At 37.6% G+C, this 26,944-nt stretch overlaps 2 protein-coding genes across 4 annotated transcripts in view; one reads left to right on the plus strand and one right to left on the minus strand.

The window, feature by feature from the left end:
• The window catches only part of nkain5 (sodium/potassium transporting ATPase interacting 5), a 73,343-nt gene that overhangs the window by 5,669 nt on the left and 40,730 nt on the right, over nucleotides 1-26,944 (plus strand). The window lies entirely within an intron of this gene.
• si:dkey-70p6.1 overlaps nucleotides 2,658-26,944 on the minus strand; it is a 42,919-nt gene continuing 18,632 nt past the window's right edge. The window contains exons 2-7 of one of the 3 annotated variants that reach the window (NM_001123314.2): nucleotides 20,056-20,285; nucleotides 13,615-13,672; nucleotides 9,126-9,159; nucleotides 8,197-8,777; nucleotides 5,733-5,867; nucleotides 2,658-5,442 (exon numbers count right to left, since the gene is read on the minus strand). In NM_001123314.2, the coding sequence (NP_001116786.1) occupies nucleotides 4,888-5,442; nucleotides 5,733-5,867; nucleotides 8,197-8,777; nucleotides 9,126-9,159; nucleotides 13,615-13,672; nucleotides 20,056-20,189 (1,497 nt within the window). In that variant the 5' untranslated portion in view covers nucleotides 20,190-20,285 and the 3' untranslated portion in view covers nucleotides 2,658-4,887. Of the gene's footprint in view, nucleotides 5,443-5,732; nucleotides 5,868-8,196; nucleotides 8,778-8,835; nucleotides 9,160-13,614; nucleotides 13,673-20,055; nucleotides 20,286-26,944 lie in introns of those variants that run through there. The other 2 variants (XM_005167052.6, NM_001045205.3) reach the window with 2 other exon arrangements.

Below are 26,944 nucleotides of genomic sequence, written 5' to 3' on the forward strand. Positions count from 1 at the left end.
GGTGGGTCAGTGGATGGGTCAGTCAGTCAGACAGTGGCCTCTGGTGGATTTGCACGAAAACAGCAGGCACGAATGACCCTTGTGAGAGAAATTTGAGATCAGAAAAAGCGCACACAGCGGCCTTTGGTGGATTTGCAAAAACAAGAACCGCAAAAAGACTCATTTGGCGCTCTTCAAGAAAGTATATAAGGGTACATTTTCAGAATGAGCCTGGGTTGTTTTTTCCTTTTTTTAAGATTTTGTTATTCACACAATAAAAAAGCATGGAGTATATGTAATCTCTTATATTCAGTGGAGATCAAAATAAGATTTACAAACAGATTTTTCCAGAAGTACTGTAATCTTTGCAATTTCAGTTGTGACTATACCATGGCATTTTAATAGGAGCATCTGAAAAACATTTAAATGTAGCTTGACTCCTGCTGCAGAAAACTTTCCATAAACCATGACACTTCTTTACCCACTTTGGTTTTAGTTTTTCCCAAACTGACAACAATAAAAATATTTTCCTGTCAGATACCAAATAAATTAAAATTAAGTGAAGTTTGGACATATCCTGTGTCCACAACAAGGTCCTTAACAAAGCTTAGTCTGGTGTTTTGATTCTTTCAGCTGATGAGATTAAGCTGCTGACAGCTGCTGACAGTTGCTTACTGCAAGGAATTATCTTAAACATTGAGTATATGTACATCGACACCAATAATCTGATTTTAAAACAATTAAATCAATACTTTGATTAAGAGTCTATCATTTAAACAGCAATTTTCGATTACCTTTATCCGACTAAAGTCACAATCGAACTAAACAGAAATTGATTTAAGAAGTGTGGAGTATGCCGATGCTAGTCGCATTACTGAAGTGCAGAACAGACATGTAAACACTTTAGTGAAACTATTACCATCGTGTAGGATTTTTTTCGCATTTTGCGTCAGGGTAGCCCATACATACACGGCTGTTTGACACTATTCTATGCACCTACCATATCAGTAAAGGACCATAGACACCTGCATCATGAAATGCAGAGCTTTTTTTTCCATACGGTGTGCAATATCAAATTCCATTAAAACAACACTCTTCCAGCAGTTCATACTCACATCCAAAATCTTGTTTGTCACAGGGGGCATGCATAAAATTTTCCTGAATGAAAGTAAAAGTGCCAAACTGCAGTTAAAGTCAACAAATTCAAAATTAAACAACTGAAATTACATGAAACTCAGGAGGAAGTGTGTATAGCGCGTTGATGAAATTAAGTTAATCGAATTATGTGCTATAACATGCAATACAGAATCATAAAAAGAACATTCAAAAAACAACTCATGTAGACACCTTAATTATATTATTGTCTGGGTTTGTTAGATATATGAGGTAATTGGACGCAAATGCCAAATTTACATCAATAATCTCCAAGTTTTTTTTTATTTAGAATATTAGGACTGGGAATCTTTATAGGGCACCTATTTTACCCCTTTTTTAAGATTTAATATAAGCCTTTTTTGTCTTATAAGCCTTATAAGTTTCAGCTCAAAATACCCATTAGATTATTTATTATACCTTTTTAAATCAGGTAAATTAGCTAGTTCTCTCCGCCCACTGTTCCCATGTGCGTGTCAGAGAAGTCAATTCAAGCCTTTCTGCAACAATGAGTCACACAATGTCGATATATACACATACACACACACACACATTTAGCTTTACACTGCTTTGCATGGCAAATGTGACAGGATACATATACAATACTACATAGACATGCTATTACGCATCTGTCAATTAAATTCGGTGGGCAGAGAAACCATACTCCTACGTCACTTTGCAGTGGGCTTCAAAATGGGAGGGGTTTGAAGCTTTTTTTAACGTCAGGAAATTCCAAAAATTTTAATGAAAGTTTCTTTCGAAAGATGATTTTCATCAAAGATGCCCTTTAAGGACTTTATGGTCCGATCCAATTCCAATTCTGGAAATCAGGATCCAATATACACTTCCAACTTTACATTTGAAGCAGAATTTGAGTTTTTATGCTTTTGTTTATGATTGGAATTCTATGGATGACAGTACTGCCATCTTAAAATAATTTATTTTATTAAAAAATAGTTATATTTAGCAAGAACAAGCTCTGAATGTAACATAGAAATGCCATAATGATAGAGAACAAACAACCCTTATTCCAATAAGAGAGCATTCAGTTGGCAGTTTTGGTACATGGGTTGGTCAAAGCTATTTATTATCTGTTTCCAGCTTGTGCCCGCACCGTCTCACATTATTACCGTTTTATTTGAATAGAAAATCAATTCAAAGTCAAGAAAGAAAGAATCACAAAGCATCAATGAATAGATTGTTTTTTTCTCCCAACCCCACAGAATATACAGTAAAAACTCAAAATATGCTCAAAAACTGCTCTATTACTCCTGCCATGATATCTTCAGTTTAGGAAATTTTAGGTTCTCTAATTTTGATCTCCACTCTATATCCCTTTAAAATATTACATTAATTAGCGCTGCAAATGTTCAGAAAAAACAAACTTTTTTTTGCTGTATGAGTCGAAGCACCTTGCTCTTTTTCAGGAATGATTAGAAGGCTTATTGTGAGAAAACACTATGTAAATGCTATATGCTTGGTGTTTTTTTCGAAGTGCTACTTTATTTAAAAAAGTATAAACTTGACCCGACATTTTTATGAATAGGCATTTTGATATAAAAACATTACAATCTTTTCCACATTAGTACTTAATTACACAGCTTTAATACACACCACCCTGTTGTTTGATAAGCAAACGCACAACATTAGCTGCCACACTAAACTCAACTGGTCTTTGAGATACACAGTATAGCTAAAATGATGTGGAACTTAAAAACAAACAAAAAACAAAATTCCCAAAGCACATAATCAAAACTCACAGAGATACTGCTGAGATAATTTTTCACCCAGAAAAATCATTCCAAAAGGACAACCGGAAAGAAACAAACACTTTCAGGAACACCAAGATCAAATTCCCTCCCCCTTTTCTTCATTTCTTCAGTTTGTAACATATTTACAACATCGCACCAACATTTGATGGCAACGAAGGCTTAGATGAGGGCTTTGATTATATTTGGTTGACCTGAGCCCCTTTCTTTGTGCTCCAGCCATTTGGGATAATTTAATCCAGATTACATTAGCATCAGATTCAAACACACCAAGAGAGCGGAGACAGTCCACAATTTATAGATAGTACGTTGACATTAGTCCATTGGTGAAGCTTGTCACTGTCTGGCAATAAAACCTCAACCCCCCTCCCATAGACCAACAGGGTGACATATACTAATTTTATATCACTTAGTTGTTGTTTTGTTTTTTTATCTCCCATTATTTCCATATAACATACAGGAGATTTCTTTTTCTTTTTTTTTTTTTTGCAACAATCAAATGTATGCAATCCCATTCAATCTGATCTGGATCTGGACGTGGACTGCTTTTGAAATGATGGGGGGAAAGGGATTGTCTGTGATACATTTCAACTGACCAATTATGTTATATTACTAACTGTCCAGTTGTTTTGTTTAGAGAGTCCTCCTTGAGTCCTCATTGGTCTCCCCAATCCTGAAGCGATTCACTTTGTGCTCTTTCTCAGATGAAGAAAAAGGCATATAAATCAAACAATCCACCGACAACAGCAAGAAATAAACCATTCTCTTGATACCACAGGACAGTGCTAGTTTCACTTTTCTTTCTTTTCTTTTTTTTATCCCTTTTCAAGGTTTTTTTAAGCATGCATCTTTTTAGTCAGGCAAAGTGCATAAACAGTATTGACAAAGAAAAACATTTACTTTACCGCATCGAAGTGCTGTGGTGACCCATGTGACAGTTTGAATTTATGTATGACCAAAACAAAAATAACATGAAAAGACATTGGGGGTCTCCTGTGAGATAACTTTTTGTGTGCAGTTATTATTTTTTCCACTGTCCCTGAGCTTCTTCTAATTATCTCCATGACAATTGCTATTTAACATCTATTCATTTTTAACATTTTAAATGTACTCTTGAATTTCTAAAGGGGGCTGTCTATGACAGACAACATGCTTAGCATGTGATCATTTGTGCTTAATAGAAAATATTTTCTTCACGTATAGGATCTGTTTAATCAGTCGAATTAGAATCTTTATTTCATTTCTAAAATTAAGATTTTATTTTAAAGAAATAGAGGCTTTGACTTTATAAAAATAGGACATTGTGTTTCCCACAGCTTTTACATAATAGATATATTTAATCCATTTTAAAATAAGATCAACTCTTCTATTAATTAAATAGACTTTTTTGCCAATATATGGCATTTTGCTTGGCAACAGCTTGTGATTGGCCCCTGATAACTTTTGAAACCGGGAACGTTATTTTGCTAAGGGCGTCAAATCAAGATACTTTTATTTTTTCTCAAATGGCCTTGGGAACACAAATATGTTGTGCTTTTAAACACTTTGCTTTTATAATAGACTTGTGCTCATTTTTTTTTCTCCTTTGGGATTTTCTAGGCATTAAATACAAGTCTGACCCGCAATTCCGATGGTCACTTTGTCTAAAACTACAGCATGTAATGACAAAAAAACAAGAATTGCTACTGTGTGATATGTTGTTCTGTGGTGATATGTCGTGGCTGGTGACTTTTTTTTTTCTTCTTCGTGATGGAGTCGTGCGACTAATCAAAATCATTTAGTCTGGATTTTCACGTAAGCGTTCTGACATATTGTGCTGCAGATTACTGACCTTTAACTAGACTTACAAAACTCAATGCTCAACTAACACTTGGAACCCATGTAAAATATATAGCAATGACGCATATTCCATTGGGTTTCGACACACACGTGTCCCTATTAAAGATTCAAGCCCCGGAGAGGAAAGGTCCCTTCCCCAGAGCGTCCCCTACAGCCCAGTGACATACATCTCCATGCCGTCATTGAAAGTAAAGATGGTGGTTGTGCTGGAGGTGGCCGAGCTCTGCTTCAGGTCAGGGATGCTCTCGTACAGGCTCTCCCCAGGAATAAGCATTGCTTTAGCTGGGAGATGCTGCAGTTTAGGGGTCTGCTGGGGGGGTGGAGGGGGTGGGGGCGGTTGTTGCAAAGGCTGCTGGGGCCGTTTCCGCTTAGGTCGCAAGGTGGCACTGGCATTGGGTGGAGGCCTGTCACGCCTCCAGCCTCCCCCACCCTCCATGGTCTCGTAAGCCAGGTCTGTTTCCTCAGTGCTGATGGCTTCATAGCAGTGGTCCTCCATGCAGCCTGGTGGCGCTCTTGCGCTTTTGCCCTCCTGCGGGGCCCACGTTTGGGGTTTGACTACCACACTGAAACCCCCGTCACGCTCACCACGGTCACCCCGAGCCAAGGTCCTATAGCCGCTTATGTCCCTTGTGGCGGTGGGCGATCCGGGCACGCCTCGCTTCTTTTTGCCCGGTTTGCAGACTTTCGAGTACATCTCTGTGATCTACATGAAAATACAGAGACAAACCATCTGAAATGCATTTGTGAGAGGGCAATTGGTGCATATATATTTTGACTCCAATTCCCTGTGCCTGATATTCAATGAAAACAATCTAGCATTTTAGGAATACATTTGTGGGTTTCCAGCTGCTTCTGGTTAACAGTGGAAGTGCGCTGGAATCAGTCACAGACATGTTTCTAGATTGTTTAATACTTTCAAGACTTTTTGACTGCATAGATTGAGAAGTACAGGATGTATATTTGGACGGTCTGGAAAACTAAATGCACGCTCACCCCTGCTGCAGATGCTGCCATATTCTCTCCCGCATGAGAGCCCAGAATACCCATCTGCTTGTGCTGGAAGATGACATCATCATCTTCTGGAGGTTTCCATATGTACTGCTCTCCATTTCCCATAAACACTGCCTCCTGGAAGTATTAAAAACAATTGACCAGAATAAATATTATATTACAGTTTAAGAGGCCCATCTTAAATAATAGACACTGGAGAGTAGAGCTGAGTAGAGTGTTATAAGACTACATCAACAATACTCTCCAAGCACAGATCCATTTTAAATCTATGCTTTTAAAGGTTTGGTTCACACAGAAATGAAATCGGTCATCACTTAGTCATCCTCATGCATTTTCAAATGAGTATGGCTTTATTTCTTCTGAAGAATGCTAAATGAGCTTTTAAAACTGGTGCTTTAAAAGGTACAGAAGCAGCTTGAGGTAGTCAAGTGGGACACAGAATTGTGTCATTAAGTTGTAACTCTTTGTACTCGCAAGTCAAATTTCTTAACACAACATTAGTTCGTGAACCAGGTCAGTTTTTACACTAAATTATTACCAGTAGTGTTGCCAGAATACTTTTCAAAAACCTTTATATTGCATATTTCCCACACACTGTTATTTTTACTTTTGCTTTGATTTCTCGTGACATTGCATCAATGGGAGTCTCCCATATTTCACACCCATCACCTGCCACCCTCACATTTAGTCTACCGCAAAACTCCCGTAATTAAATTTTGAACACAATAAAGTCACCTGGTCATCAACTTTTATATAGTATCCGACAGGGGTGCTGCTAGGGGGTGGTGGAGTTAGGACGATTCAAAGAGCACACACCGTAAAAATACCATTAGGGGGCCACCAGAACAACAACCCCTCGCTTTTCACTTTGGTCCGCAATCAAATCCCACGACCCCATTCTTAAATTTTATCCGAGACACCCTCTCCAGTAACTATCATATATCCCACTCCCTGGCTCACCAATTTTGTTTGCAAAACACCTAAAATGTTGTCATAAGGCTTGTACCGGCCAGCGGCACCCCGGTATCTGATCACCGCTGTCGCCCCAAAACCTGGTCCATTATACTACTGTGGCCTGGTAGTGCAAAACAACATTACAAAGTGTGAAACACTTTTACGAAGCTCAAAACAAAAAAACATTTCACCTATCACAATAAACAATTACATAGGAAAAACGATGTTACCAAGGACGAAACAAATTTACATTTTATAAAAATAATTTACAAGATGCAAAATACTTTTACCAGTTCTGAAACAAATTTACAATGAGAGATTCTTTACAGAAAGGGAATATACCACTAACATGCCCCCAAACCCCCTCATTCCCCGGTTCTCAAACGGGTTCTCGTTACTCTGGCCAACCACCCCCCTCCACCCCCTGGTCTCCCGGAATTACAGAGGCAAATATTGGTAGGTATGCTGTCATGCATCAAGCAGTCGATGTGAGAAATCCACAAAGACAAGGGTCAGTTGAGGAGTCGTTTTAAAATTCCTCTCCCTGAAAATAAGCCTATGTAGCATAATCAAGCTACAATCCTCCCTCTTAATGCCTGGCCTCATGTCTAACCATCTTCTGCATCTAATGATATTGAGCTTAATGTGTTTCCTGTACTTGGGCTGTAAGGGAACAGGCTGGTGCTTGCTGTGCACTTTCTCCTCATTGCTATGCAGGAGAAGCGGAAGGTGGGCAATGGGGTGTGTCACAGAGCCATTTTTAAGGCAGAGATTAGCATGTAGTTGTCGCCTTTTTTCGTTCCCCATAGCAATCCACTTTGTCTACCATTAGGACCGGCCCATTTTTCTAGGTCTGGCTGTGTTTGCCTTTGTTTCAATGATTGAGAGGTTTCACTACGTGTTTCCGCTGGTTGCATCATCCTTATCGTAAAGAGCTTGTGAGGGTGCAACACCCCCAGTGCTGTGAACGGATCACTAAAAACTCACAAGAACCATTGATTGGAACAGTTTTCTCACAGAGGAAATAATGAAGTACACTTGCAGTATACTTAATTGCGGGGCCACTTTACTTGCAAGTCTACACAAGTGCTAAGGCACACTATATAACTGAGGCCATTCCCAGCATACTTCCATTTATAATATTTTCCATTTTAAGACGCTATTTAAAACAAAATCGGAAATTACAGAAAGTCAAAGCTTTTAGTAGTCATGAAACAGCAAATAGTTTCCATTAGCAACAATGCTCTCATGTATTGCAGTATTGCGTTTGCAATTGTAACCTCAGCAAAATCCCTTTGACTGCTGTGTTATAGGACTTCCTTAATATATGTGTAGAAGTGATCAAATGGATTCACTCAATTATCTTATAGCATTTTGGTGTCAGTCATCTTTTAATATCAATTAGTCAGGTTTTATTGACTGAAACCTATCGATTTACTTATTTTGATTTGTAGTCCCTTGCTAGATTAGTAGGTAGATTGGCAGATTCTACCTTCGGGAATGATGGAAGGTTGAAGGCCTCCATGTTTTTCCTTGGAATCTTTTGACTGTGAGGGTGTGTTGGAGGTGGGGCTTGGTGAGTGGGCGGCGCATGCCTAATGTCCCCACTACTGTGTCTTTGTTGTTGTTGTCCAAGTCCCTCCTCAGTCTCCGTCCCATTGTCTCTCTTCTGGGCTGCTTTGTCCACTTTCCGGACCTTTCTGATGCAGGCGTACTCCACTGTCTCTTGCGGTTGAGGGGGTGTGTTAACCACTTGGGTGAGGGTTTCTGACTCTGGAATCCCACCCTCCAAGCAGTCCCCATCAGGATCAGGGGGAGCTGGAGTATTAGCAGGGACTGCCGGTGGGGCAGGTGTGTCCGTCTCTCCGGCTCGACCTCCGACGCCGTAGCGTGCATCTTCAGATCCACGAGTGGGAGAGGCGCGCCGGCCCACCTCGGCGTATGTGTGTTCCCCGTCCTCACCAGAAGGGATCTGAGGCAGCTGGCGACCCTGAGAACGCAGGTCGGAGTTTGAGCGACGGCTAGAGAGTAGAAGCAGATCCATGCTGGCAGGACGGTTCTTCTTAGAAGATTCTACAAAAATAAAGATGATGTTACACAAAATCACGAATTTAAAATAATTGGTTTTTGCTTTTTTTTTTTTTTTAAAGAGACAATGAAGAGATTTGCTCGAAACTGCAGAGGCAAAGGGCAGCAGACACATGCCAATCACTATAAAGTAAAAGTTGCTACATCTACTAAAATAACTGCTAAGGAAACTCCTGGGTTGTAGCTGGAACCATGCTCAGGCCTTCCCACCGGACTGCTGGTGTGTGTGAAGAACTAGAGACTATCAAGCTTTAAAAGATGTGATTGTACAGTACATACTCTTGCCATTGCAGTTGAGTCTGTTCATCTCATGAAGCTTGGTGTCTGACTTACTGATGGAGCGCAGCTTGGACTGCCGCAGTATACTCTGAAAAAAATACACAGGAAAACAACATAAAAATGAGTACAACATTTTTGTGTTTGGCTTTTCAGGAGCTTTTTTTAACCATTGGTGGAACTGCTGGGTTTTTTATTAATTTTGCACCACAAGAACTGAAAAACATTTTAGTTATCCAAATGTTTATAAATAAGGGGGACCAAAGTAGTTCTCGCTTGAGATCAGGTTCTCTCCTAGCCACAAAAGAAACTACCAGTATAATCAGTGTTCAACGATAGGCTGAATTTATTCCAAACTAAATGCTGACAATTAAAGGGTGAGTAAATGATGACAGAATTTTTTTATTTTTAACTATCTCTTTAATGCCTCATTCAGACTAGCAGCGACTTTGTAGCTGCCTGTCGCTTTGGGTGGCGACCTGCTTGAAACGCAGGGGTGTGTAGGTATATGCAGCACAAATACAACCGGCCTCTAAGTGGGCTAAGAGAGGATCACGTGAGCTTTACTGATCCTCCTATTTGCTGTCGCTCAAGAAAGTCGCTCTTCATTTGCATACAGTTGGAGGATTCTTAACTTTGTCGTGTCGCTCGACATGCACACCTGGTCGCCAATGGTCACTGTCACTCGCGTAGACGGAGTTTGGCGGAAGTCACTCACTCTCTGTTGAAATAAATAGTCGCTTGTTGCTTTGCTGCTACATGTCGCTTGTAATGTAAATGAGGCTTACGTTTTATGTATTTTCTACTTTGCGTAAGTTTCCAACTCCTGTGGTGTAGGAACATACTAAGAACATCTACTTCCACCATCAGTTCTATTAAAACTTTCCTTCAGTATGAAAGCTCCTTTTGTTGGTGCAAGCACGGTCTGACAGTAGTACAACATTAGGCACCAGTTGCGTACTTACAGTATCTATAATATACTATTATGCACTATGCTGGTTCATCATCATTTCTTAATGTTCAATGTAAAAGTACTATAAAACAGTACAGCAACACTATTACAGTGGAAACTAAGTAAGTCTTCTTTAGCATGTCTTACTAGTGTGTGGGGTGTTGAATTAATCAAATGCCCTGAATCCTTTTGTTTTAGTTTTAAACTTAACAGAACCATTCAAAGTTTAGATCAGATCCATTTCCACTGAGCCGATTAAGAAGATTAATTTAATTCAGGAGGAGCCTTCAATTTATTACTTGAAACACTAGTGTGAGGGAAGAATTTAAATCCTGAAACAAAACCATGAACTGCTTGAACCGGCATGGAACTGAGCCCAGATCTGAGTTCCTTAGAAAACACATGAAAAAGAGAGATATAATTGAGAGGAAAGAGAATGGGTTTTCATTCACTTGCCATGCACACACGGGCAGTAATGCATTAAAAAATTGTCTGTTATTCTGCCTTAATAACAAGGACACATTGAAGTGACCAAAAGTGACACTATTGAAAAAGATTTCTAAAGTTTTTTAAACCTTCTATTGAAAAATGTAATAATTATCAACATCACAATTTATTAGCATCATTTTCATTATTTATAGTAATGAGATATGCTTCATAAGCACCAACTGTATACACTCACCAGCCACTTTATTAGGTACACCTTACTAGTACGGGGTTGGGCCCCTTTTTGCCTTCAGAACTGCCTTAATTTTTTGTGGCATAGATTCAACAGGGTACTGGAACTATTCCTCAAATAAATATCCCAAAGATGCAGTATTGTGATGAGTTCTGATGACTGTGGAGGCCATTTGAATACATTGAACTTGTTTTCATTGTTAAGAAACCAGTCTGAGATGATTCGCGCTTCATGACATCGAGCATTATCTTGCTGGAAGTAGCCATCAGAAGATGGGTACACTGTGGTCATAAAGGGATGGACATTGTCAGCAACGATACTCGGGTATTCTGTGGCATAGATGATGCTCAATTTGTACTAATATGCCCAAAGTGTCCCAAGAAAATATCCCCCACACCATTACACCACCACAACCAGCCTGAACCATCAATACAAGGCAGGATGGATCTATGCTTTTATGCTGTTGACACCAAATTCTGACCGTATCATCCGGATGTCACAGCAGAAATCAAACTCATCAGATCAGGCAACGTTTTTCCAATCTTCTATTGTCCAATTTTGGTGAGCCTGTGTGAATTGTAACCTCAGTTCCCCTTTGGATGGGGAACGCCAATGCTAAGTGAAAACTTCCACTGTGGGGTATTTCGTCAGAAACCAATCATCTGAAAGAGTATAAAGGGGTCAGGTAGTGAGCCTGCAAGCGCTGGCCGCGGAGGAGGCAGACCCAGCCCTTTCATTATTGTATCCCTGCAGAGTTCCTCCGAGGGCCCCAGCATCTGACTCAGCAGAGGAGTCAGACGTTGGCCCATTACACTGTTGGTATGCCCGCTGATCAGCCAGCGTTCTGGGTATAGGTGCCTGCTATGTGTGATCCCCTGTTGGCTATTCCATAAGATCACTCAACCAAGGTTTAGTCCTCCCTTTTTTTAAGGCGGGCTCGTGTCTTCCCTCCCCGCTAACCATCCTCTTATGTGCACCCCCTCTTTTTTGGGGCTAGTCCACAGACTGTTACCAGGTCTCCCCTCTTTTGGGTAGCAGGTGAGCTCTGCAGCGTCCTCCCTATCAGGATTGAATGCTTTCCCAACATACTAAATTAAAATTTAAAACCCTATTAACCCTATTAAAAACCCTATTTTACTGGATTATTTTCGACTCCCCGAAAAATATAGCTAAACCGGAACAGGTAAGTAATGTAAGTAAGGGTCAGGGGACACGTTGGAAGACTGCATATCACGGCATTGTAGGTGCACTCGCTCTACTGCATGGCACACCCTTTGCCAGGGACGCGGTAAGGTTCTTTCGTTGTGGCGTTTTTTCATAGATTTCCCCATAGTGGAAGTTTCCACATAACATTGGAATTCCCCATCCGAAGGGGAACGCTACGGTTACTAAAGTAACCCTTCATTCCTTAAGGGGGGGGGAACGGAAATGCTATGTACCTTCGCCACAACAATTGTTCCTTAGCTGTTTAGCATGAAAGTCTCTTCCACTGAAAAGGATGTCAAGCATTGCACTAGCTGCGTCTTTATAGCATGACTGATTGTCATGCTGACGCCGCCAATTCATTGCCATTTCATTGGCCCAATTTTATACTCTTTCAGATGATTGGTTTCCACATAGCATTTCCGTTCCTCCCCTCGGGGAACGAAGGTGTACTTTAGTAATTGTAGCGTTTCCTGTTCTTAGCTGAAAGGAGTGGCACCCGGTGTGGTCTTCTGCTGCTGTAGCCAATCTGTCTCAAGGTTCGACGTGATGTGTGTTCAAAGATGTTCTTCTGTAAACCTCGGTTGTACAGACTGGTTATTGGAGTTACTGTTGCCTTTCTATCAGCTGGAACCAGTTTTACCATTCTCCTCTGACCTCTGGCATCAACAAGGAATCTGTGCCCACAGACCAACCACATTCAAAGTCACTTAAAACACCTTTACTCCCCATTCTGATGTTTGGTTTGAACTGCAGCAGATTATCTTGCGTTGCTGCCATGAGATTGCCACTGATTATAAATGTGCGTTAAAGAGCAGTTGAACAGGTGTACCTAATAAAGTGGCCAGTGTGTGTGTGTGTGTGTGTGTGTGTATGTATATATATATATATATATATATATATATATATATATATATATATATGTGTGTGTGTGTGTGTTTGTGTGTGTGTGTGTGTGTGTGTGTATGTGTATGTATATATATATATATATATATATATATATATATATATATATATATATATATATATATATATATATATATATATATATATATATATATGTGTGTGTGTGTATGTATATGTGTATGTATGTGTGTGTATAAAAATGAAGTTTTACATTTTATTAATAAGCATTAACTGTATTTGTTAAAATAATTGATGAGCATAAAAGACACTTTTAAAAATATTATTCTAAACTTTTCATCTGTAGTTTTTATTAAAACTAATGAATAACAATATATTTAACAATATGTAGGTGTAGGGCGAGGCAGTGGCGCAGTAGGTAGTGCTGTCGCCTCACAGCAAGAAGGTCGCTAGTTCGATCCTCGGCTCAGTCGGTGTTTCTGTGTGGAGTTTGCATGTTCTCCCTGCCTTTGCGTGGGTTTCCTCCGGGTGCTCCGGTTTCCCCCACAGTCCAAAGACATGCGGTACAGGTGAATTGGGTAGGCTAAAATTGTCTGTAGTGTATGAGTGTGTGTGTGAATGTGTGTGTGGATGTTTCTCAGAGATGGGTTGCGGCTGGAAGGGCATCCGCTGCGTAAAAAACTTGCTGGATACGTTGGCGGTTCATTCCGCTGTGGCGACACCAGATTAATAAAGGGACTAAGCCGACAAGAAATTGAATGAATGAATATGTAGGTGTAGGTGCATTTATTAGTGATCGAAACCCAAAAATAAAGACAGCAGAACAGAAGACACTTATAAATGCTCACCATGTCCATGAGCCTGTGCTTTCTCTCCTCTCCAGGGCCATTGTGTGTCTTCCCCTTCCTGCAGGACAGAGTCAGAGAGATGTAAATCAAACAGTTCACAAATTCAACCATTCAAATGCTTAGTTTATCCACAGATTTATGGAGACGAAACACGCTGACTCATTTGAGCCCTTGATTCAATTTACTTTAGGAGCTCCAACTGTTTATCTTGCGCAGGAACAAAACGCACATTTCAATTCAATTAGGCTACTCAAACGATTCAAGGCAGTTGTTTTTTATAAACTGTTTGAGTGAAGCCATTTGATCAGAAGATGCACTGTCCTCAAAATGAGTCCAGATTGGCATTTGAAACAACAGAAGGCTTTCGCTGGATGATTAACAGGCCTCTGAGTAACTGCAGAGCGACAGTGTTTAAGCCACAACAACGATCAGTCTATACAGTCTATACAACTATAACACATTTCAAACATCACTAAAATAGCTAAATAGATGATGAGTATTATTTTCCTCATGAACAGATAAAACGTATACAGTTTCTTCACAGTGTAAACTTTTCTCAGACACATATACTGTACTCAGTAATTCGGTCCAGAGCATTTGCCCGGAATGTTCCGTTAAATTTGACCAGACATCTGTTTATTCTTGGAAAAAGCATGTCAGTCGTTCCCTTCTGATTGCTTGTATTGCTTTGATGAGATTACAGAAAGCGTGTAGGTATCAGGAATCCAACCTCAGAAGATGAACAGCAGGAGAAATGGATACAAAATGAATTTTGTAGTGTACTAAACCAATTTCTGACATTACCATGAATCACTGATATTTGTTTTTAGGACTAACAGAATAAGAAAAAAAAACAGTATTAGAATATCTCGCAAGAACATTTACCCTTGCGAAAGTTTTTGGAAAATAAAGTAACACAACTTTTTAAACCAATATGTGGATATATTTTTGTGAAGATGCATCTGGTAGACGTTGGTTAAGAAGAATAAAGACATTTCACTTTAAATTTGGCCTTAAATATATTTGGTGAAAATATAAACTTAAAGGTCTGGTTCTTTCCTTTTCCACATAAGTTCACAGAATCTGGTCCCAAGTAGATGGTGCTAAATTAGTTAGATTAGGAACTTGTCTACTTTTAAAGGTGCTGTATGTAAGTTTTTGACTCTTTTAAAGCATAAAAGTACCATATTACGTTTGTAGATATTTAGGAAACATGCTAAGTGAACATTCTTGTTTATCTGAAACATAATGCTAATGTCAGATATTCTGCTTTTAAAATGGGTGTTACGTGCCAGAATGGCTGTCTTTGTTTTAGTTCTTTTAACCTGACAAATGCCAGTTCAGCCAATTGTATCAGCACCCCTGGTTGTCTTGGTGGAAAACTGCGTATTTCATTCATTCAGTAAGAAAGACTCTCAAAATGTGCATCTGTGATGATTATATTGCATATGTGCATTTCAGTGTGTACCACATTGTGTGTATGAAAGAAAAATTTGGTAATTTTTTATACCATCCCAAATATGGTCAAACAAAGATTTAGATTCTAGTGGTGATTCTCTGTTTATAAAAGAGCATATAAAACCATTTCTGGAGAATTGTTGAACACACCTTAATAAAATAGGAATGGTTGGTGATATTAATGTCCTGTTTGTGGCACATTAGTATATATGAGGGGGCAAACTTTTCAAGATGGGTGGTGACCATGGTGGCCATTTTGAAGTCGGCCGTCTTGGATCCAATTTTTGTTTTTTCAATAGGAAGAGGGTCATTTGACACATCAAACTTATTGGGAATTTCACAAGAAAAACAATGGTGTGCTTGGTTTTAACGTAACTATTCTTTCATGAGTTATTTACAAGTTTCTGACCACTTGTGTTCAATGTGCTGCCCATTGTGTTGGATTGTCAATGCAACCCTCTTCTCCCACTCTTCACACACTGATAGCAACACCGCAGGAGAAATGGCAGCACAGGCTTCCAGTATCCGTAGTTTCAGGTGCTGCACATCTTGTATTTTCACAAAAATTGTACAAAAATTAGATCCAAGATCGCCGACTTCAAAATGGCCACCATGGTCACCACCCATCCTGCATAGTGTGCCCCCTCATATTTACTAATGTGTCACAAACAGGATGTTAATCTCACCAAACATTTCCATTTTATTAAGGTGTATCCATATAAATGGCCCACCCTGTAGATATCCTACTATTACATTTTGAATCAATGCATCCTATGGCAGCTTTAAAATTGAAGCATTATACTAGCCTGACCCTGGACTTGATAGACAATTTACGAGAGTGTCCTGCTCAAAATGGCCAGGTCCAACAAAAATGCAAGATAAGATATATAATGCAGGCAAATTAGATTTTACAAACACTGTAAAAATTAAATCTGTTAATTAATAGTTTTTTTTTAATTCCATTTAATGTCAATTGTAAATTTTTGATGATCTGTCAATTTTTAATGTTGAAAATTCAACTCTACAGTTTAACAAAATGACTTTTATTGACATTTTAGTAGTTTGAAATAATATAACGTATAAGAAACAATATAGAGTAATACATCTGTAAAATAACAGAAACTGTACTGGGAGTTTATTACAAGGTTTTTGTACCATGCAACACCAATCTAGACAATACATCACCTCAAGCAATTAAAAGTGTTCATGAAAGTCACTTTTTTTTGAGATCTTAAGGTTAAAAGTTGTTGGAAGAAGGATCAAGGTTTCATAATGCAATTCAAAAGCATAAATAAATGGAGGAAAAATACCATGAATCACAAAATAGAATGTACGAATATTTTTTACAGTGCGTACTACTCTTTTATAATCAGTTCTTTGTTTATCATACTGAATAGTTACCAAAGGGCAAATACCATTGTATTACTTAAAGTTGCAAAGATCTCCTGCCTCCACATACCACACATCTACTGTACTTTAGTTTTCTCATTTACTTTTCCCATAGGAAACTCTTGTTTTGCTCATCTGTAATTCAGCTGACCCTTGTCCTTGTCTCTCTCACTTCTTTCTCTCCATCTCTTATTCCCCTAATGCTTTTCCTTTGTCTTTCCACAACCAGATGCATCATGTAGTTTGACAAAATGAAACATTAGCATTCATGCAGTGTGCTCTGTGCTTTCACAAGAGAGACACAGGGAAAAAACAGACGCTTCCTGTTTAAACATCATTGCCATGTTAAAATGATATCTTCACCATTTTTGAATAAGCTCTATTCAAGGATTTAGTGGCAGTGAATGGTGAAGACAGGTGATCTCTGGCTTTCATCCTGGAACAAACACACTGCAGAAATGGGATATGCAGCTTCATATTAAAGGAGATTTTACTAATGTATTAATATTAAGATTAACAGTGATATGATTTACAGTACAGAATATTTTACAGTAGACGGTTATAAGCAACAATGTGAAAATTACCTTAATGTGAAAATGATTCCAGATTTTTTAGATTTCCAGGACTAAAAATCACACTTGAATATTCTTTCATTTATTTCTGTTTCCAAAGACTAGGGGAATCCCGCTTAAGATATATATTCATTTTTAATTGATTAAGCTTATATGTATGCTTGCTTTGTCATATTTAGTTTTATCTGGAGTCATCTTCAGACACTGGATTCTGGACCACTGTTTAGTCAAGGAAATGCCAATGTAATTTGATTTAAAGATTAAAAGGTAATACGATTTAAAATGAAGCTCTAAGGGAGAGAATACAACACAACTGATTGTTCAACTAATAAAACATCCTTCCAAATTAATATCAGTACACAAGAAATGGATTTAAACACATTCCGGCATATTTAAACAACTTTGTTTTCAAGTGTTTTAAATTTAGTATGACGTCTTATTTGACGTTATAGGCCTTCATTAGGCCTGGGGTTCTGGGTTATGCTAAGTGCAGACTGCCTGGTTTTATCCCCAATTTTGACTCGCCGACATGTTTTGAGAAATTGCAGAAAAATAGAATAAATATATTATTTTATATCAGACACACATCTAGTGCTTGTATTCGCTCCTGCTATACGTCCACAACTTCACGCATTGGGTTAAATTAATCTTTACAGTTTCCATGATCAGTCCTTTACTTCCACTGTATCTTTTTAAGAAAATGGCAGAAGCATTACAACCTGTCATTCAATCAGAAGTCAAAGCCGAGCTGACAGCCAATCTTTCCTAGGCTCAGCAAGACTTGCAAAAATACTTCTGTTTTCCTGCAACTGCAGTATTTGCATATATATATATATATATATATATATATATATATATATATATATATATATATATATATATATATATATATATATATATATATATATATATATATATATATATATATATATATATATATATATATATATATATATATATATATATATAAATGTGTGTGTGTGTGTGTGTGTGTGTGTGTGTGTGTGTGTGTGTGTGTGTGTGTATATATATATATATATATATATATATATATATATATATATATATATATATATATATATATATATATATATATTAATCTTCTGCAACAATATTTAACTCGTGAATTTGTTTTACATTCACTTACAGCTTGTTGGCCAATTTATGTATGGCATGGCCATTAAAAATACAATGTTCCTTAATCAGATGGCTTTTCAAGTTACTTATATAGTGAATGTTACTTCAGTCATGTTATTGTAATGTTTAAAGTTGACTAGTTACACAATAAAAAAAACGAAATCGTGAATCGGTCAAACTTTATAAAAAAAACAAGATTTTTTTTTTGTCATATCGCCCAGCCCTAGTTTTTTGTATACCAGGCAAAAATAAGAAAAATCTATTTTTCAATGGAATGGATTTGATTTATTACATCCGCAGCACAAAAGCAGGACAAGCTATGTCCTATACTTAGTTTAGATCAGGAGTGCCCAAACTTTTTCTATGAAAGGCCAAAAACCAAACTTGATTGAGGCTAGTGGGCCGAAGGTATATATAGTTGCCATGGGTAATTTTCTAATATTTAAAATTACTTGAAAACATTGCTTTACATTAACTAATACAGCATTTTATAATGAACTGATTACAGTAAAACAAAAACCATCTCATTTATGACAGAATGGAATTACACTAGTTTTTGCCTCGATTTGCGACTTGATTTGTGTCCAGTTGGCATTTCTGTGTGGAGTTTACATGTAGACTGTTTTTTCCCCACAGTCCAAAGACATGAGCTGTAGGTGAATTGGTTAAACAAAATTGGCCATAGTGTATAAATGTGTTTGTGTGAATGAGGAGTGTATATAGATGTTTCCCAGTACTGGGTTGTGGCTGAAAGGGCATCCGTTGTGTAAAACATATGCAGGAATAGTGATGGCCGGCGACCCCTGATAATTATGAACTAAGCTGAAGGAAAAGTAATAAAAATCAGTTCATGTACAACATTTAATTGAAACATTTCATTTCAGTTTTTTTTTTTGTAGCTCAGCAATAAAACAAATAAAAAGGTTATGTCGAATTATTAATAACCGTCTCTTTTAAAGGCATTCGCCCCAACCCTTTCCATCCTTCTTACTCTCTTCTTAGGTTACATTTTCACCGTCAGGTCTTGATGCTCCGATTAGTTGCCTATATCTGATTTTTTTTGCCTGTCCGTTTAAACGTTCTTTTAATTGTGACCCATATCTGATTCATGTGTTTACACTTGCCATGCAATTGACAATGTCGTGCATGCGTAAAGGCAGGTTCTAGCATCTGTGCCACATTAGCCACGATTGATGGCTTTTGGCTTCACAAATATGCGAAGTTCGCCCAACTTTAAAATGATTTTGAGGTGGAGGAAGAGGGAAAGGGCCGTCATTGCAGCTTGTGCCTATGGTTTATATATGGTCTCCTCTATCATTCAGAGAAATTTGTGGGTACGAGAGAGATCTCAGGTCTGGAGCAAAGAAAATTGTGGCGAATAACCACTTTCCTCCTCTATGTTTCCTCTGTTGTTGTTGTTTACTGTGTCTGCGCCTCCACACACACTTCCTTCTATGTCATCAAACTGTGGAGAAGTACCACATTGATGCAAGTTTAATGATGTACAAAACGGAATACCACAATAAATCCAATCTGCCTGTTTACATGAAAGTCACATTGTCACACATCCCATTATATCCACATATGAAGAAGGCCTGAAATCGATCTCTGAATATCCAAACATATGCGTTTTTCCTGTGTTTGTGTGGTCATAGAACAGATCCGATCTGTGTCACACATGAGCAAAAAATCAGAATTGGGTAACATTTAACTGGCAGTGTAAACGGGGCCTTAGATGGGATGGTGCACCAAATCAAAGGTTACAATGGCCAATTTTGGCCTGCGGGCCCTACTTGAGGCAACTTTTGTTTAGAGGTTTCAACAAGTGCCTCTGAATAAGAATATAAACAAACCACGCATGTGTGTATTTGTGCGCACAACTCACCTCTGGCAGCCTACACATAGCACGACAATGAGGATGGTGACCACGAATGCTGAGGCGGCGGCGATGGCCCCCAGCAGCAGTACTTTGCCGTAGGGATGAGCAGAGAAGTTCACCCCGTCCTGCATGGAGGCCATGTGGATGTGCTCACACACACTTTCACGCTCGCCCTCACGCGCGCACACTCATATATGCACACACACACATGCACTCTCAAACACAGGCCACAAAATCTGAAAGAGAAGAGAGGAGGTCTACAATCAGTTCCTTTGCTTTGTAAAACAAGCCCTTTTCACCCATCTGAAGCATCACAGAAATGAATCACAGTCTTTCATTTCTCCCCACAGCCGAGTGTGAATGAATGACAGGGTGATTCTCCCACACTCTTTCTCTTGTTCTTTTTCTCTGTCCCGCTCTTGCACTTTTATTTTGTCGCACGGGTCTCTTTCTCTCTTTCTCTCTCTCTCTCTCTCTTCTCTCCCACAGCGTGTCATTTTCTGCCCACTGACTGTCACTTTTCGTTTATGTGCAATCATTTGCCTCAGACTGGGGGGCATTTTTCATTCGTTTCTGCTTGTGAGGATTTAGGAGCATCAGGTAACTCACCTGTCTGATTCTGTGAACAAGCAAGTGAACACATTTGTTGATTTCTATATAGAAGAAGCTTTGTGGTTATGGCTGCACAATATATCGTTTAAGCACCGATATCACAATGTGTGAATCCGCAATAGTCATATCGCAAGATCTGCAATGATCTGCAATCTGCAGGGCAAAACACACCAGATTTGTGGATAGACTGTAGAATTGAACCAGAATAGAATGGAATTTTAGGCCTGCGACTATGTGAGCATTTTAAGAGTTTAAAGCATTTTAGTCGAGCATAAAGCTGTTTAATAAAGATGATTTGTATTGAATAACTCATATGAGGGACTATGTAGTGTTATTTTACATTTGACTATTCAATTGCTGTACCCGAATACTGACTCCCTCCAGAAAAACCATAAAGCGCAGTTTATTTCACTTTAACATTTGCTCCATTGTGTTTTGTTTTTTTATCACTGTAGTTTGTTTTTAAATCTATATAATAAATTACATAAAGATGTTTATATTTAACTCCACTACAAAATCATCCTAATCAATCTAAAGTATTTTGGAATAGAGCTATTAAAGTCATCTGTTGAAATTGTATTTATACCAAAATACGGAAACTGTTTCTGGGTTTTTCGGGTAAGCAAGTATTTTACAGTACTTTAGAAATGCTCAAAAATGCATCTGTCAATGTTTTCAAACTATTCTATATGATTTACCAAAGTCACACAAATGACAATTTCACATCCTGTCCAACCATAATGTAGAGATGTCACATCACATCTACAACACTTTTTCCTTATAAATGTGAAAATATTTAATAAAATAAAATCAATCATTTTTGTTTATAGAGAGCCAACTCTTATTATTTTGATTACCATTGTTTCTTTTGGGCTGTATGTTGTATACTGCAAACCCACAGACTTTTTTGTCGCATCCATAATGCATGTTTATTTTCCTCATTTGAAGTACAAAACATGCTTAAAGATTGATATTTTATAGTCCCTTACTTCTGTGGTCAATTGTTCTGGAAAATATAAACTGATGTTTCAATATAATGTTAACATATGTTGAGTTTTTACTGCAAATGTCACATCCATAACGCTGGAATAGCTTTTATATATATATATATATATATATATATATATATATATATATATATATATATATATATATATATATATATATACATACATATATATATATATATACACATATACATACTGTATATATATATATATATATATATATATATACACACACACACACACAAACACACACACACACACACAAAAACTATACACTGCATTGACTATTTATCAACTCGGTTCAAAAGTAAAGACTGAACACTGGAGCGAATGCATTTAGCTGGACGTGAATCAAAACAGGAAACCCTTAATACATGTACAAGTAGATGAACTCAAAATATTGATGGAGCATGCTAAACTAAAGCACACTAAATTGCATATCAGGCATTTTCCTCCCATAGAAAACCATTATAAAGAAAAAACATTATGGTGCTTGATGCATCAAAAAGTGATTTATAAAGACCAAATTTGCTAATGTTGTGTTTTTTTCACAATAATTTAATATGGAAGAAAACACACAATGTGTAATTTAGCATGTTGGATTTACAGTATACCAGGTGTTTTTGTTAATAAGTCATATTAGTGTTGCATTTGTTTTAAATGCCTTTAGGTTTTTGTTGTCCATAACAAATGTCATTGAAAGCATAAAGTTATGAAAAAGTTTTAATACGGTTTACTTGGCGTTATCGTGATTACAGGCAGAAGTTTTAAAAATAGTTTTGTTTTTCTCTTTGTTCAGATTTTTTAATCAACATTTTGGTCAATAAAACAAGTTCAAAAATATGTGAAAAATAGAGAAAAGTTATCTTTGTTCCAAAAGAGCCCCCTGCCCCACTGCACCATTTCTATATGATATATTATGCACATTTTTAATGTTTTACATCATGTCTTCATATATACTGGACGTACATACCATACTAGTAGATAAAAGTTCCCTTATATGTTCACTTATCTATTGTACATATATACGCTAACAATGAGTCACAATAGGCTTAGCAAATATAAAATAAAGAAAAAAAAATTATATAAAATAAAATGGCGGGAAGGAAAAAAAATTAAGAAACAAATAAACAACGGTCAAACTGCACATATAAAGTTTGGATCCATTTGCTCTATATATGTCAGCACTGGCTGCCAAATAAGATAACATTTTTGACTGCAGCCTTTGGTGGAGTACCGAATCTTCTCTATTGTAAGATGGTACATAAGATCCCTAATCCAATGATTAAAAGTTTATGGAAATTTGTCATTCCATTTAAGCAGTATAAGACGTCTAGCAATTAATGTTGAAAACAAAATCATACTTTTGGTATTATTGTCTAAACTGGGATCTGTAATTAAACCTAATTTTCCTACAATAGGACAAGGGTCAATTGATACATGCAAAATATTTGAAAAGAAATTAAATAATGATTGCCAGAACTTGGTCATTTTAGAACATGATCAAAACATGTGTATGATAAGCTATCTCTACTTCACATCTATTACATTGTTCTGTTTTTCTTAATGAAAATAAATTTGCATCTGAACTTGCACGATATTTTAAAAACTAAAATTAAAATGTTTAGTTTTTCTGCAATAAATATGAGCAATATCACACGAGTAGCAGTGCAATATGGCTGTATATCAGCACTGGTGGGAGGCATGCTTTGGCACAGAGGCCGCAGGCCGAGTGCCTTAGCGCCCCACCAGTGCTGATATACAGCCATATCACACCGCTACGAGTGTGATATTGCATTTATACAACAGTTCGACGGCGCAATCTTGTATACAAAAAAGAAAATCAAACACGGAGAGTCTAAAACCTTTTTGTATTAGGAACTACTTTCTTCCACCAATCATTCACATCTGCAGCTGACGTCAGATCAGCAGAAGCCGTTACTAATTCACCAATGTCACTTTAGAGCTAGTGTTTGAATGATTCTCGATAGCGTAATGTGAAGCGGCGCTTCTGATGTGTGTCCAATAAGCAACCGTTACAAAATCACAATAATTAACCTTGAAAAAAAAACAGTAATCACTAACTTACCAGACTGCTGTTGTGTTTGTGATAAGGAGGAACGAGGCTGAATCCAGCTTCTTATTCGCAGCTTCTTATTGACTCTATCCGGTCCACCTTAAAAAACGAGACGCTGCCGTTTTTCAGCTTCTTATTCGTGCTCAGGAAAACGCACTAAGCAATCGCTTATTATGTGGTCCTGGCGCCATCTTGTGGATAGACAACGTCAACCGTCTTCTTTGGCCACCAACGAGCTGTCTCTCAGAAACTGTAAATATTTTAAAATAGGCACTATTTTTACAAATAAACTGCATAGTAGCAATCTAAACAACTATATTCTCGACTAAAAAAGCCATAAAAGTACATTTTCTTGTCTAACAACAGTAATATTTGTCAAACTGTAGCGTCTCCGCTTGTTGCTGGCTGTATGTGGGCGGAGTAATACACAGTGAAGGTGAAGAGGCCTTTGTGTGATGTTACTGGCAATATATTGCACGGCTATCTGCCACTCAGATTCAAAAACCAAACAGAACTGTTGTATAAATTGCGATATGACTGTAATTTCACAAGATGACTTTATTTGGAAGAATTAATAATAATATAACAATAATATACAATTAATAATAATTGTACAATAATTAAATAGTTATCCAAAAAATATATATTTTTAAATGTAACAAATAAAACACAGATGAAAACAATAGAGCAAATATAATGAAATAAACAGAACTTAATGATTTTGGAGTATGAAGCACAGAAAATCAATAATTAAAAGTAAAATAACACTAGTCCTCATTGTATCAATAATGAAACAATTAATCTTTGATAAAGTGACAAACTCTTGCCTAAATAGTTTAATTTCACTTAAAGTCGTACAGTCTCATGCTTTTAAAACTCACTCAAACAAAATTCTTTTACACTAGAGTTAAACTTTGACTCCACAAATCACATCTTAAAAACTTCTTCATGATTTATTTATAGCCCCAACTTGACATTGCAGATATGACTATTGCAAATTTGCACATTGCGATATCAATGCTGAAATGATATATTGTGCAGCCCTAATCATAAGTCAAGCTACGCAACAACAAAAAACTTTTAATGTTATTAAAATGACATGTGGAGCCCTAGCAAAGCAGGTGCTGGTGCCACCATCTGTGTTGTTCTGTTAGCCCTGAAATGCACTATATTTTGCTGTGTGATGAATTTGAGACCCCTTGCTCTGCCACCTGTTTAACAATATTTTTTAAAAACACTCGATTGGGTAGACTAGTGTCAGACGACTGCAATAGTAGCGGTGTAAGCTCACACTAAGTGTCACAGGGGCCCCAGGGTTCAAGTGCTCATCTATTGCTAAATGTGCCATGAGTCCCAGGGGCCAAAGTGGTCAGCTTGCACTTTATTTGCCAGGAGCCCCAGTGTTAAACTTCATTTGACTGTGTCAGGACACACGGCTTCAGGCTTTGAAGGCCCCTGGCTGTCCTAGAGAACTGCACAGAAATTAATGGCAGCAATGTCCAACCTGACCTGATGCCAAGGTCGAATCTGCGCAGAACCGCAGACGTAAATAAGATCACACACACTGATGCACTGCAGTGTACTATCATGCATAAGAAAATATATATATAATCTCTATATACAGTTGAAGTCAGGATTATTAGCCCCCCTGAATTATTAGCCCCGTTTATTTTTTCCCTTAATTTCTGTTTAACGGAATAAAGAGTAATATCCACTGCTGTATGGATATCCGTTATGTTAATGTACAAAATAAACCAGATTTAACCTCCACAAACAGGGATTGAAGCGTGTTCTTTTATAATTGTACTGACATGCAGCTGTGGTGATAAAAATGGTAAAATTGATGTAATTAATTGCAAACATGCACTGTTTTAAAAACGTTGATACGTTGAACGTTGAACGTTGATGATGATTGATGATCACAGCGAGCCGAACAGATCTTTTAATCTCAGTTGCTTATACATGTTACTAAAGAGACATGTTAATACGCGATTGTCAATCAATTCGCTGGGTGGGGAAACTACACTCCTACCTCACATTGCAGTGTTCCTCAAAATCGGAGGTATTTGGATACGATTTTAAATGAAGTTTCACAAACTAATTTCGAGAGGAGCACGTGATATGATTGACTGCAGCTGGCCACTTATCTACACTCATTAGCTAGCCAATCGGATTGATCCAAACTCACTATAAATAACCTAGCTAAGATCTACACCCCTATCTTCGTTTTCCGAAGAAACCCCCCATCCACCCCTTCTCCTCCTTTCCTCTTTTGCCGAGGGGAGCTCTCGAGAACACCTGACCTCGTACTCCCCTCTCATGCTTTATGGACCTGGCGGGAGCCCTGGGCTCAACTATCTCCGAGCTCAGGGTTCTCTCCCGGGACAGCATGCCAAACCTGCTAACTTGCTAACAAGTTGTCAAACAGTATCTAAGTGTGAACTCTTGAACATCAGAATATTTTAAAAAAGGGACTTAGTGTCTTTAAATCACCCCAATATGAATGTAGACACACTATATCTACACACAGTTCTGTCCAAACAGCTTCCAAAAGATCATCATAGATGCGCTTTAACTTAATTCTATAAATGAATTAATTTATAGCATAAATCAATATATTGAAATTTAGAGCATTTACTAAAAAAATAAAAAATAAAAAAAGACAACTGAACTCAAAACTTGGTCTCAAATAATGTAAAACAAGCTTGTATCATTAAAAAAAACAAAAAACAAGCTATTACCTTCAGAACATTTAAAAATCAAATTAGAAACAAGAAATCGCTAATATACTTTTATTGAAACATTTTATTAAAATTCCAGAGAAAGTAATATTTGTGTTTTCTTCTGCTCATCGAGGCTGTATTTATTTGATCCACTCTACTAAAACAGTGAAATATTGGTACAATTTATTTCAAATAAATAGGAAAAAGCAATTTATTCCTGCACAAGCAAAGCTAAATTTTCACATGAATATATGCATGTATGTGTAGTCGTGTATGTGCTCTGCGCATGCATAAAGTACACTCACATATCTCTCTGACTGTACTCTTCGTATCTATAGGGGACGTCGCAGATAATTGCAGGAGAACAGATGCACTCAACTGAACCAGTGTAAGACAAATGTACAGTACATTCACACACTCGACTGCATTGTCATATACACGTCTCCGATTGTTCAATGTTCTCCATTAAATCTGAA

This window comes from Danio rerio, chromosome 8 (genome assembly GCF_049306965.1).
Source record: "Danio rerio strain Tuebingen ecotype United States chromosome 8, GRCz12tu, whole genome shotgun sequence".
Taxonomy (NCBI): domain Eukaryota; kingdom Metazoa; phylum Chordata; class Actinopteri; order Cypriniformes; family Danionidae; genus Danio; species Danio rerio.